Here is a 13,117-nt window from a genome sequence, read left to right as displayed (position 1 = left end):
CGATACTACCAGACATATAACAACGTCACCCACTGTTTCCTTCCACCTTCCATGACTCGCTTCTCGAAGTTTGATGATGAGCCGACTCTGTGCTTTCTTTAGATGCTTCTGTTCGTTATGTATATTTATATTTAATTCTTGATACTTCCAGACGACTTTGTTCAACTGAGTAATAAACTCTTACTTGAAGGTTGAGAAAGGCAATGTTTAATTTCCCCAGTTCGAAAACCGTCTCGAAGGCAAACTAAAATCGTCTGGTATTACCAGTAACAGAATATAACAAGTTACCTTAGTGAAGTAGTTAGCTCTTCAAACCTGCCGACTTTATAAAAAAGCCATGATCGAAGTATGGAGTAATGTGTTAGGATCTCTTGTCATCAGGGAAGGGTTAGAGGCATTTCGTCTGAACATCTCATATTTAACGGTTTCCCTTCAATGCCTCCATCCAACTGTTTAACACTGGAGGTACCTGGTTTCTCAATCCTTAATATACAGAGTTTGTAAAGAACAGTTCTTTGACAGGACTGAATAAAGAATGGTGTAATTGTATATAAACTACACATATATTGCTTTCAATGATTCTAAGATACAAAATATTGTCATTAAAAATAATGAAAGTTTCAGTGCGGTAAATCCTTTAACCGTAAGTGTCTTTCTTCATCATCATCATCGAGATCCGGACTTCCTTTCCCACCCTTGGCCAGGGTGAGGAGTACCAACGTCCAGACAGCCTACGTTTGCCCAGTCCACTGGGCCACGCTTATATTCACTCATCATTCAAGTCCCCTGAGTCCTGGCTCTATCTGATATACGTCAGAAGCTTTCACCACATTCTGTAGCATCACACAAACATATCCGGTAGAGTCAATACGGACGCTGTCACGTTAGAAAACGGTGCCAGATCCCTGATCATACACTTCTTGTCACAAAATTCATCCTTCCAGCTCTATTTCCCGTCAGTTCCCTAGCCTCACTGACTTCCATATCTCTCTTCCTCATACACTCATCCACCATATCCTTCCACTTTCTCGTTGGCCTACCTTGCCTCGTCCCACCTTCAAATTATCTCAGATATACCTTTTTCACCATTCTATTGTTGCCCATTCTCTCTAAATGACCATACCATCTCAGTACACTCTCCTCGATTCTGGTGTCCACAGACTTCCTCACTTTGCATCTTTCACGAATCACGTTATTTGGTATTCTATTCACTCTCTGTACTCCACGTACATTCCTCAGCAGTCCCATCTCCACTACTCTCACGCTCGACTTTTCGTTTTCGTGCCACACCATAATCTCACATCCATTTGTTAAAGTTGGCATTAACATCCCTTCATGTAAGCTTCGTGCAGCTGCAACACTCAAGCCTCTGTTTCTTTTCAAGGCCTTCATTCTACTTTCCTTCCTCGTGTACTTCACTTTCCACTTCTTTTGCACGTTTTCCTCTCTTTTCTGTCACAGAACCTCGGTATTTGAACTCTCTTACCAATTCTAGCCTCTCCCCATTCACTGTCAACATCACACTGGGAGTCACCTTCCCTTTCGATTACCATCACTTTATTCTTTTCTACATTTACTCCCAAGGCACGAAGCTCACAGACCTCAGCAAAACTCTGCGCTGCTCTACCAAGTTCTTGTCCGGTATTTGCAAGTAGCACCGCATCATCAACATACAACAAATATGATATTCCATCCATCAACATTCATTACCGACGCCATCCCTCTCTCCATTACTCGTGTGTTTACTTCTCTCATTACCCCATCCATCCATATATATATATATATATATATATATATATATATATATATATATATATATATATTAGAGAGAGAGAGAGAGCAACCGTGTGGGCATTACACAACTTGTCCCCCACCCAGGCCCAGATGGAATTCCGCCAATTGTTTTGGAAAAGTGTTCCTCTAAACTCTCCTCTGTTCTAGCTAAATTATTCAGACTATGCATATTTACTTCTTTATTCCCAAATTCATGGAACGAAGCCAATATCCACCCAATTCAGAAGAAAGAAAGTTCCTCTGACCCCTCTGATTGCAGACCAATAGCTGTCACATACAGTAGGTATTTGAAACTTTAATTAATAAGCACATTGTTAAAAATCCTGAATCAAACGACTTAATTAGTGATAGACAGTGTGGTTTTCGCCATGAAAAATCCACCATTGACATACTCAATCTCCTGACTCATACCATCCATCAATCAATTGATCTATATGGAGAAACTCGTGCAGTAGCTCTTGATATTTCTAAAGCTTTCAACAGAGTATGGCACCGTTTCTTGCTGTCCAAACTCCCTTGCTATGGACTAACGTCTTTTGTTCCTTCAATTTCTTCATATCTTAGTGATAGGAAAATAAGTGTAAAGTAGATGATGTATATTCCGATTTCCACTCAATTAAAGCCGGCGTGCCGCAGGGGTCATTTTTGGCGCCAACCCAATTACTGGTTCATATTAATGGTCTCTTAACTGTCACCCACAATCCCATCCACTCATGCGCAGATAACTAAACACTACATAGTTCATTCACACCCAGACACCCATTTACAAAGTCTAATATCTCTACCTCACAATTCAGTACAGCCAACTCCATAAATCAAGACCTATCTACGATCCGTGAATGGGGACAAAACAACCTTGTCTCATTTAATGCTAGTAAAACTAAATATACACAATTTACTAATAGACAGATATTGCCAGATTCGTACATTACCTTCGGTGCTACTAACATTCCCATCTCCAAAAGTATTGAAATTCTTGGCGTCTCACTTAACAGTGCCCTAAGCTGGACCTCTCATGTTTGATCACTTGCTAAAACCGCCTCAAAGAAACTTGGATTATTGTACAGAGTCCGTAACTTCTGCACTGATGAGCAGTGAGCTATAATTTATAAGAGTCATGTGCGCTCTCAGCTTGATTATTGCTCACCCTTATGGAATGGATGTGGAGAGGTTGCATTAAAACAACTAGATAAAATTCAAACCAAAGCTGTTAGACTTATTAACAACCCTGCCATTACAAATAAACTACCTCCCCTGCAAGTAAGAAGGAATGTTGCTTCCCTTGCATTATTTTTCAGATATTTTTATGACAAATGCTCAGACGAATATGCGTCCATGGTGCCACCTCTCCATGCCTTCCCTCGTGCTACACGGGCATCTGGTAGTGCTCATGACTGGAATGTTACTCAGCCATATTGCAGAACTTCTGCCTATCTGCATCTCTCTGGAACTCGCTTCCCCAGAGTTGTTTCTCTCCAACTTTCAACCCACAACTGTTCAAGTCTAAATGTTACAGATATTTTATGAACAGAGGACACCAGTAATTTGGTGTATGGATTATTTTATTTTTATTCATTTGTTTTTCCTTCCTCCGTTCTGTTATTAAAAGAAAAAAAAACCACACCCATTGATCGTGAACCATTCACTCAAATACCCATTTACCCTTGCACATGCCTCACTACCGTCATAAAAACTCTTCACTGCACCTAGCAGATTACCATGTACACCATACATGCCAGAACCTTCCACAATCCTTCTTTGTCTACTTTGCCGTATGCTTTTTCCAGATCCATCAATGCCATAAACACCTTATGGTCCTTCTCACTAGCCTTCTCCACTATCTGTTTCACTGCAAATACTTGATCCACACATCCTCTGCCACTCCCAAAGCCACCCTGTTCATCACTCACTACGATTTCTGATATTTCTCTTACATTATAATAATTCTTCCCCATACCTTTCCTATAACACTCAATAAACTTGTGCCACGATAATTCTTGGACTCGCTTCGCTCATCTTTATTTTTGTGCAGAGATACAAATACAGCGTTTTCCTTATCTGTTGGCACAGTTTCTCTAATCCATGCCTTCTTACATAATCCATCAGGCACTTCATTCTGCTTTCTCCACTACACTTAATCATCTCTGCATACACCTCAACAACTCCAGCTCCTTTCCCATTCTTCAGTCGCTTCATAGCGCTCTTTACCTGTGCGAGTGTCACGTTTCCTGATGAAAGTTTTCTAATGTAAAAATATGTATAAAAGGATTAACAATACACACACACACACACACACACACACACACACACACACACACACACACGCACGCACACACACACTACCAACAACAACAATTACCATCACGTGAATAACCGGCAACCATAGCTGGATGACGTACTCACAGATAGAAAGCAACACTTGGAAGCATTAGCAACGATCAGCGACAGCTATTGGCAGAACAATCACACTAAAACTAAACACAAAAAATCATAATTTCTTAAAAAAATAATAACATTCATCGCCTATAGGATGATCACCATATCCACGAAAACAATCACATAATTCACACACCAGGTTTGGGATGGGATACTCATAGTAAAAAAGAGAACCGGAAAAAAGAATCAAGTCAAAGAGTAATAACATGAATTATTACTCACACGTCACCTCCATCAACACCATCACATGCACACAACCACCAACCACCAGAATCACCACATCCACCACAACCATTACATCCACCACAACCATTACATCCACCACAACCATCACATCCACCACAACTATCACATCCACCACAACCATTACATCCACCACAACTATCACATCCACCACAACCATTACATCCACCACAACCATTACATCCACCACAGCCATTACATCCACCACAGCCATTACATCCACCACAACCATCACATCCACCACAACCATCACATCCACCACAACCATTACATCCACCACAACCATTACATCCACAACCATCACATCCACCACAACCATTACATCCACCACAACCATTACATCCACCACAACCATTACATCCACAACCATTACATCCACCACAACCATCACATCCACCACAACCATTACATCCACCACAACCATTACATCCACCACAACTATTACATCCACAACCATTATATCCACCACAACCATTACATCCACCACAACCATCACATCCACCACAACCATTACATCCACCACAACCATCACATCCACCACAACTATTACATCCACCACAACCACCACATCCACCACAACCATTACATCCACCACAACCATCACATCCACCACAACCATTACATCCACCACAACCACCACATCCACCACAACCATTACATCCACCACAATACTCACAACCACCACAACCATCACTTCCACCACACCCATTACATCCACCACAACCATCACATCCACCACAGCTATCACATACATAGCAACCAAAGACTCAACAACCATCATATTCTAAGGAAATCCACAACCTCCACAACCATCACATCCACCACATCCATCACGTTCATTACACTATCACATCCATAAACACCACAATATCCACAACAGCCACAGTCAAACCAAAACAGCTGAAGCCAGTCACAAGTATATAATCACAGTTATAGTCACACATTCACACATAATCACACAGCTACAGTTACACGTCTACCGTTACGCGTTCACAGTCAAGTACTCAGTCATATTTCTATGGTTGCACCTAGAGTACCTATACCCCGACAGAGTAGCGACATAGGGGCTACCGGACGCTCAGCTGATGGCCGCCATTTTCCTGCCAAATTCGCGCGCCGCCTGACTGAGACTCACGTGCAGGCATTCCGTTTTTTGTTGCTGAGAGTGGGTGTGATGCCGGGCTGTTCTGCCTATGGGTGTGCTAATCGTCCGGAGAAAGGCTTTAAAGTGTTCACATTTCCATCTGATCCAGAAATAAGGAAAATATGGAGGAATAAAGTCAATCGTCTGGGGTGGGAACCAACTTCTAAATCAGTCTTATGTGAGGTATGGTATGCTTAATGAATGTTATCATGTAATTTGCTGGGAGTTTGTTCCTCTCTGCCGTAGAAATAAATAAATTGTCGGTGTAAGAGGGAACCACTAAAGCAGATAAGAGTATCAGGACGAGTTAATCAGTGAGAACGAATTTGCGTAAGAAGTGATGATTCACAGATTCACTGTTTTTACATACTATGTTGATATTAGTTGTTTATGGTTATTTATGCATATCTTGCATATGTTTATTATACTTCCTCTTCATATCAGTGCATTGTGGTACTTGTGTATTATGCCTACATCGCAAAAAAGTATTATTCACCAAATATTAGTGCGCTCTTCATACCAAGGTAGCCTACCTTTGTACTATCCTACTTTTATACTATCGTAGCTACTGCTCATATGTGTATGACGTTTACCTTTCGTGTGTTTATTATCACACATCTTGTGTTTTTACGCATATTCTTACGTGCATTATCCGTACAGAATCTTTTGATGTGTATTCTACATGTACTCTTATTATTTCGTGTGTTGTGACAATACGTGGAACATACATCGTGTTTTTTTTTTTTCGTGTGCTACTGTATACGTGAACTACGTGCATTTTATGTATATTATGTTGACGTGTACCTACGTGATTCTTCAGTCAACCGTCTAAGAATGTTACAAGTTTCTAAGGGGTCCAGTATAACATACAGTTTACCTTAGAGTACCTATATAGGTACTCTAGTGTACCTCTAATGTTATCATTGGTTACTTAGAAGCTGTAACACTTAACAGTTCACGTGAGTCTGAAGTCAGCATAATAAGCTTCACAGATAAAGGTCAGCAGGACTTGTCAGTGATAGAGAGTGATTCTGTGTACAACTTTATAGGCTACTGTGTTTACAGCGTAAAAAAACACGGTGACCACCTATGACGAGTGCCTGGGAGATGTAATGTCATCACCCCATCAGACAGCTCATAAAGCAGCAGACCTCACTTTACTCAAGGAATACACAAAAGGAGGACTTATTGCTGCCAGATAAAGTATATGAGATGCTGCATAAAGTAGAGCTGATGTTCATGAAAGGTCAGTGTGATTTGACAGGAAAGGATAACATTAAGAAAACCCTGATGAATGAAGCAGTAAACCTAACCAAAAATTATGATATTCCTATCAGTCACAACCTCAAAAACAAACTTCTAAGCTAGTTTATCAATGCTCGCTTGCATTTCTACTGCAAAAAGATTAATGAAGAAGACGAAGGAAACACAGAAGAAAAATATAGAACTTAGTAAAAGTGTAGCCATGAGGAAACTTGTACAGAATGTAATCATCAAATCCTGTCCTTCAACAGGTTACTGGTTTAATAGTAGTATATTGTTAAATATTCCCATATAAACATTGATTGTAAGCATCCTACTTCTCATTCATCACCTTCTCTTATATTATGTTTTCGTCAGTATTTATAGCAACTATCACCAGCAGTAGAGAGAGAGAGGACAGCAGGTCGCCAGGCAGGGAGTCGGTGCATGTCGCGCATTTGGCAGGAAACTGGCGTCCTATCGCGGAGTTGTCGCTACTCTCAGTACATAGGTACTCTATTTGCACCTATTCACTAGGCTACAGTCAAAAGTCTACAGTCATATGTCTTCAACCACACATAAACACACATTTACAGTCACCCGTCAACTGCCATAGTCATTTGTGTACAGTAACACACACATACACTTCTATAGCCACTCCTCTACTGTGACTTATATTCATACGTCTGCATTGACAAATAATCACGAGTCAACAGCCACACGTCCATAACCACAAGTTTTCTTCTGTAATCATGTTGCTACAGTCACTCGTCTATAGCCAGACGTCTACAGTCACGCGTTTACAGTGACGTTAACAGTCACACATTTACAGCCATAATAATATTTCATTCATTTTCGCAGACACATACAGCTTCTACAGCCATGTTCATTGTCACACGCCTACAGTAAGTGGTCTACTGTCTCATATCAGCTGTCATAGTTAGTAGCACCCGTCTAGCAACAAACTCCCATCCCTTTTCTGTCCAACTTTTTAATGCAAGAGTTAACTGTTACTCCCAGTCCTTCATTTATGCAACAGGTCAACTCTGGAACTGTTTCCCCCTGTCTATGTTTCCTACATACTATGATCTCTAATCTTTCAAACGCAGTGTGTTCAGGAATCTCGAAATGAACGGATCTAGAAATTGGCTGTCTTTATTTTTTTTTTCCCTCTTTCTTGGAAGCAAAGGTCTGTCGGCTCTTAGCCTTTCGTTCCTTATTTCTTGCTTTAAAAAAAAACAAAAAAAAACAAGCATTTACCACAAGCAAAACATGAATCCTTCATTACAGTAACGTCTTTCCATGGCCCAGCAAAAAGTCGTCCTGCAGGATCAAGAATATAATAAGAAAAAGAACCCCCTAACAAAAGGAAGAAAAACAGTTATTGCAGTCAAAAGTTCTATCTGGACAGGTACAGGATAAACCATGCACAGCAGCACAATCACTGCCAAAGCTGCTGTCAGTCACAACACCCACTTCCAAAACCAAGCATAACATAGAGTAACATTATTATAACACCCCACCCACTCTTTTTCGCCTATCCCGCACATATTTTTCTTTTCAACCATGTTCTTCATGTTCTTTCCCACACTTCCCTCCCTGCCACCTGTAACTAAGGTTCTTCCACCAAATACAACCATTATCATCATCACAGTTGCCTTTATCATCATCATTAGCATCATCATCGTCATCATCATCACAGTTACCACCCTCTCGTCCTTCTCCTCCTTATCATCATCTGAACCCTTTTTATGTGACGGCATTACATAATGAAACACAAATACACAGCACACAGAAAAGGTACAACTACGAGTGTAACAACCATCCATAACAATCTACAAAATAACCACAATGCATCATAGAGACAAATTTCAACAAAACAAAAACATACAAAACTGCAGCACCACTCCACAATAGATCTCTGGAAGGAGGAAGCCCTCAGGGGTCCCACCCTGGTCTTGGAGATACATCATTGTGTAAAATTTCGTGTTCCTAGGTAAAAAAGGATGTCCGTACATATCATTTTTGCCAGCGACACCTGGGGCCGCACTGACCCTGGAGGGAAGTAGGACCTTCAGGCATCACACCTTGCTTAAAACCTGGCCCAAGAGGAGACATAATACAGTGCTAAATTATCCACTCCTGAGCAGGAAACTGAGTTGGCACTCTAGGGGCTGTCTTCCACCCCCACTCGTGTGAGTAAGGGGTGATCCACCCTACATTCCTACATTACATGTCTGTCCGCTGGAGATCTATCACTGGAAAATATCGTTTTGGAAGTCGATTTCTGACTCTCCTGGTTGCTAGAAAATGTGATCACTTAAAATCACTTTCTTCTTCCTCCTCAACCCCAAATGAATGCCGTGCCTCGACTAGTCTGTGGAGTGGAAAAAAAACAGTCATATTACCTACACAATTGAGAATAACATTCGTTGACAGTGGCCACAATTATTAACCACAGTAACAGTCATAACATCTTTGCTGAAATAACACATACGACCACAAACACCAATCCCAACAGTACAGTACATACAACCGTGAAAATAACAAATAGCCACAAATGCCAGTTATAACGAGACAGTAACAATCACGCCATTGTGAACTTGACTTAACCGGCCATGTCCCAACCGATTTTTCGCCACAGACCTTCCTCCCCCGAATCCCAGCAGTTTTTTTTTTTTTTGGCTAAAACCTCCACGTGTCTGGAGTGAGCCGTTCCTGGGTAGGTCGTACACAGTCTCACACCCCGTAGCTGTACACACCATTCACAGGGGCTTCCATCACTGATGTTCCATCTTGGGGTGTGATATTATACAGGTGGACTGCTTCAGCGATGGAGCATTGTTTCCTGGCAGCGATCACCTTCACTGTGCGGTGGTTTTGTTCAATGATGCCATTGCCACTTGGTGCATATGCTGCCCTGAAGCGTAGTAACACGCCCCAACGTGTGACAAAGGCTGCGAATCGCCGCCCACAGAAGATGGTGTCATTACTGCAGTTCATTTTGACAGGTGCTCCTTGCTCTTAGAACACATGCTCTAGTTGGTGAGTGACGGTGTCTCCATCTGGGTGTCACAGCTGCCGCCAAATGCAAAATCGGGGTGGGTCACAGTCGACGATTGTCAGATAGGCGTGACCATTGTGATGGGCGATGTCTATAGCCAAAGAGTGCCATGTTCCTGTCACACTCAGTGACCCATGCTGCCACTTCACCGGAGCCGAGTCAATGGCTCAGCACACATCACATCGCTTCACAACTTCACGCACCTCAGCCCGTGTCACCAGTCGAGAGAACTCAAAAAACAGTGTGTGCCAGATGCCAGGATGACCAGAGCATACATGGACATCAGCAATTCTAGGCTCAGCGGTGTCTTGCTCATCCATTGCTGCTGCTACCAGTCTGTTATTTCGCACCCACTCCTCTGGGACACACGTGAGGACATAAGCATGATTATCTGTAGACCGGACAAGCCTCACAGACAACGTCAGTCCCAACTCACTCACCAGTTGGCAAATGATTTCGACTCTGGGGCGAATCAACATCTCTCTGTGAGCCTTCATTTGAAGTTGTGCATGACCACTCAGTGCATCGTCAATCCAATGATATACTGTGGCAGAGTCTGTCCGTAACTCAATGTTCTTCATACCCCAAGCGATTGCCAAGTTCACTGCACAGACTGCTGCATCCGGCTCCACCATGTTGATGTGTGAGCTGTCGTCCCACTGCAGCCAGCATGCGTCTTCAATTACACCACCCTGTGGCATCTCTAAAACAACTCCAGCAGCTAGAGCACTGGCATCTGTCCACACGGCTGCCCGGTCACCATACTCACACCAGAGGCCACGACACAGATCTTCCCTGACCAGCTGTGGTGCCACATACTCCATCTGTTGAAGCAGGGAGTCATCATCCACGATGTCGTCCCAGCCCTGTGTCAGTGCATTTGCTTGGCATTTAATCCACGCAGCTGCTGGCTGGAGCCACCCTCCTACTTGCAAGTGCTCGACTAACCATCCGCACAATGCGAACACAGTATGATGCGTCACTCGTCGGTGGTGGGTTGACTGGATTGTTATGTGTTCACTTCGACTGGCCATCTGATGACTGCACGTGCACCCCTAGCAGTCATGCCCCGTCAGCTGCATGGTTCGGCGGCTTGCATTCCAGGCTGAATGCAGTAAAATGTGTGGTGATCTGCTCTGCACTGACTAGGTCCTCATTCACCAACAGATCATCAACGTAAGGCAACACTGCATGCTCAATATCTGGGTCCTGAGCCAAGATGTTCTTATCGACAACCTTCATGACCAACGGAGCTATGTTGAGGCCAAAGCCAAGGCACGTCAAACAGTAGTGCTGGCCCCGTACCATTACTGTCTGAAATGGCCACAGTTGCTGATTGACATGCACCTGCAGATAAGCCTTGCATAGGTCCAGAACAGCCACATTACCTCCGTGTCAGAGCCACTTGCGCATCTGATCAGCATATACATCGCTATCAGCAGTAAACCAGTTACGTAGTTGTTTAGCTCAAGGTAGTCTAGCACTGGCCATACTTTACTGCCGCTATTCTGACGAACAGCCATGAGCGGCATAAGCCCTCGTGGCGCCCCATGTTGCTGTTCGTAGTAGGGTACCAACCAGCCGTTCTTGATCCATGACTCCAGTTCCTGGTCAAACTCTTGGTGCATGGACGGGGATATGTTGTTCTGCGCCACAGTACTATGCAGTCAAGTGCTGCGTCCATTTCCATGACACCATCCACATTCAGTGCCTTACATCAAATCATACATTGAAATCAGTCACATCCACTCCCAGCAGTCTCAGAGTCGATGACATAGCTCCACACAACCTCCCAGTGCTACAGAATTGGACTTCTGATGGAGACTTCACTATGATGCTGCCAAGTGCTGAGATGCCAGTGATGCCGAGCACAACATCCACACCCAAAGGCTGCTCAAGCACCACCAGCACGCGCACCCAGGTGCTCTGGCCATCAGGAGTTTCCACTGTCACACTGCCTGTCCCAGTGCACCGGAAAGAATCTCCACTAATTGTTGTGATGCTGGTCATCTGCGGGTGCCACTACATGCAACAAGGGGCATGTACTATGGTGTCTGTGCAACCAGTGTTGACAAGAACTTGGCACCACCGCCCGTTAACAAGCAGCTGCACTACAGGAGGAGCGCTACGTACTGGCTTCCAAGAGAGGACGCTGGTGCTGATGCCGCCCCTCCAATGTCCTTTCCCATCTGAGGACCTGCAGCAGCAAAATGTCCTGGCTGGCCACAGGTCCAGCAACGGTGAAGGCGACGTACTCTCCCAGGCAGTTGCACCCGCATTTGGTCTCGCGCTGGTCCTGAAATCCCAGCAGCAGCCACACACTCATCACTAAGCATGGCGCGTGCCCGTGCCAACACAACTGTTTAAATCTAGTCCCTCGGCTCTTGACCCGGCGTGAATAGCATGATGCATATCGTCTGGTAGTCCTGCCATGAGCACACATGCCAGAGTACGGTCAGACACGCCCACAAACAAAGTCAACAGCCGTCAGAGGTCAGCCAGGAAGACATCAAGTGACTCACTTGTCTGTAACCGACATGCAGTAAAAGCTTCACATGCTGCACATTGATCTAGGGCGAATGCTACATACAGTGCTTTCTTCACATCTGTCAGCGAACAGCGGCTGGTAACTGGCAATTGTGACCACACAGCGAATGCCCCACCTGTCAGTCATAGTGGCAGAACTGATTCGAGGGCAACTCCACGGAGCTGACGCAACATCTCCGCTCGTGTGACGTACTCCACAATGTCCATAGAGCCATCATACTCCAGAATCAGGCAAGCATCAAATGGTACTAATGTTGTTGTAGGAAGGTCGGTCTTCTTATCGTCCTCCATGTTGCCTAGATAGCTTGTAACGGCAATCAAATCTTGATTTTGTCGTGACACTCCTTTATTACCGCTGCCCAGCTCGTCCAATTGATACACAAGTCTACACTGCTTGAGGGCTGGAGGTCGTCTGCCCGCCTCGGTCTCGCTGGCTGTCCCTTCTCACCTCCCTCTAACTGCACCCCCCCAACCATTGACATCACAGAGACATAAACTAGCTGGTCAACACCCCGCACACACGCACACACCATTGACAAATACATAGATAACATGATATTGACAAATACATACCATTGACAAATACATAGATAACATGACATTATACGTTACCTCATCATCACTTCTGCCTGTTTCTTCCTCTGGTG

The 13,117-nt window shown here is 43.8% G+C and overlaps 1 protein-coding gene across 1 annotated transcript; it reads right to left on the bottom strand.

The window, feature by feature from the left end:
• Nucleotides 1-10,090: 10,090 nt before the first annotated feature.
• Nucleotides 10,091-10,957, bottom strand: LOC145394501 (uncharacterized). The gene has a single exon (XM_080268348.1). The coding sequence runs from the start codon at nt 10,955-10,957 to the stop codon at nt 10,091-10,093; it is 867 nt and encodes a 288-aa protein (XP_080124474.1).
• Nucleotides 10,958-13,117: the final 2,160 nt, after the last annotated feature.

Source organism: Coenobita brevimanus, chromosome 27 (genome assembly GCF_032717465.1).
Source record: "Coenobita brevimanus isolate Jiangsu-jjx chromosome 27, ASM3271746v2, whole genome shotgun sequence".
NCBI classification, from domain to species: Eukaryota; Metazoa; Arthropoda; class Malacostraca; order Decapoda; family Coenobitidae; genus Coenobita; species Coenobita brevimanus.
Note: the sequence above shows the minus strand (reverse complement) of the source record. Positions and strands in the feature narration are given on the sequence as shown.

What these genes read in the sequence shown, in the direction of transcription:
- LOC145394501 (XM_080268348.1), bottom strand. Translation starts at nt 10,957, where the DNA reads ATGGCCAGTCGAAGTGAACACATAACAATCCAGTCAACCCACCACCGA.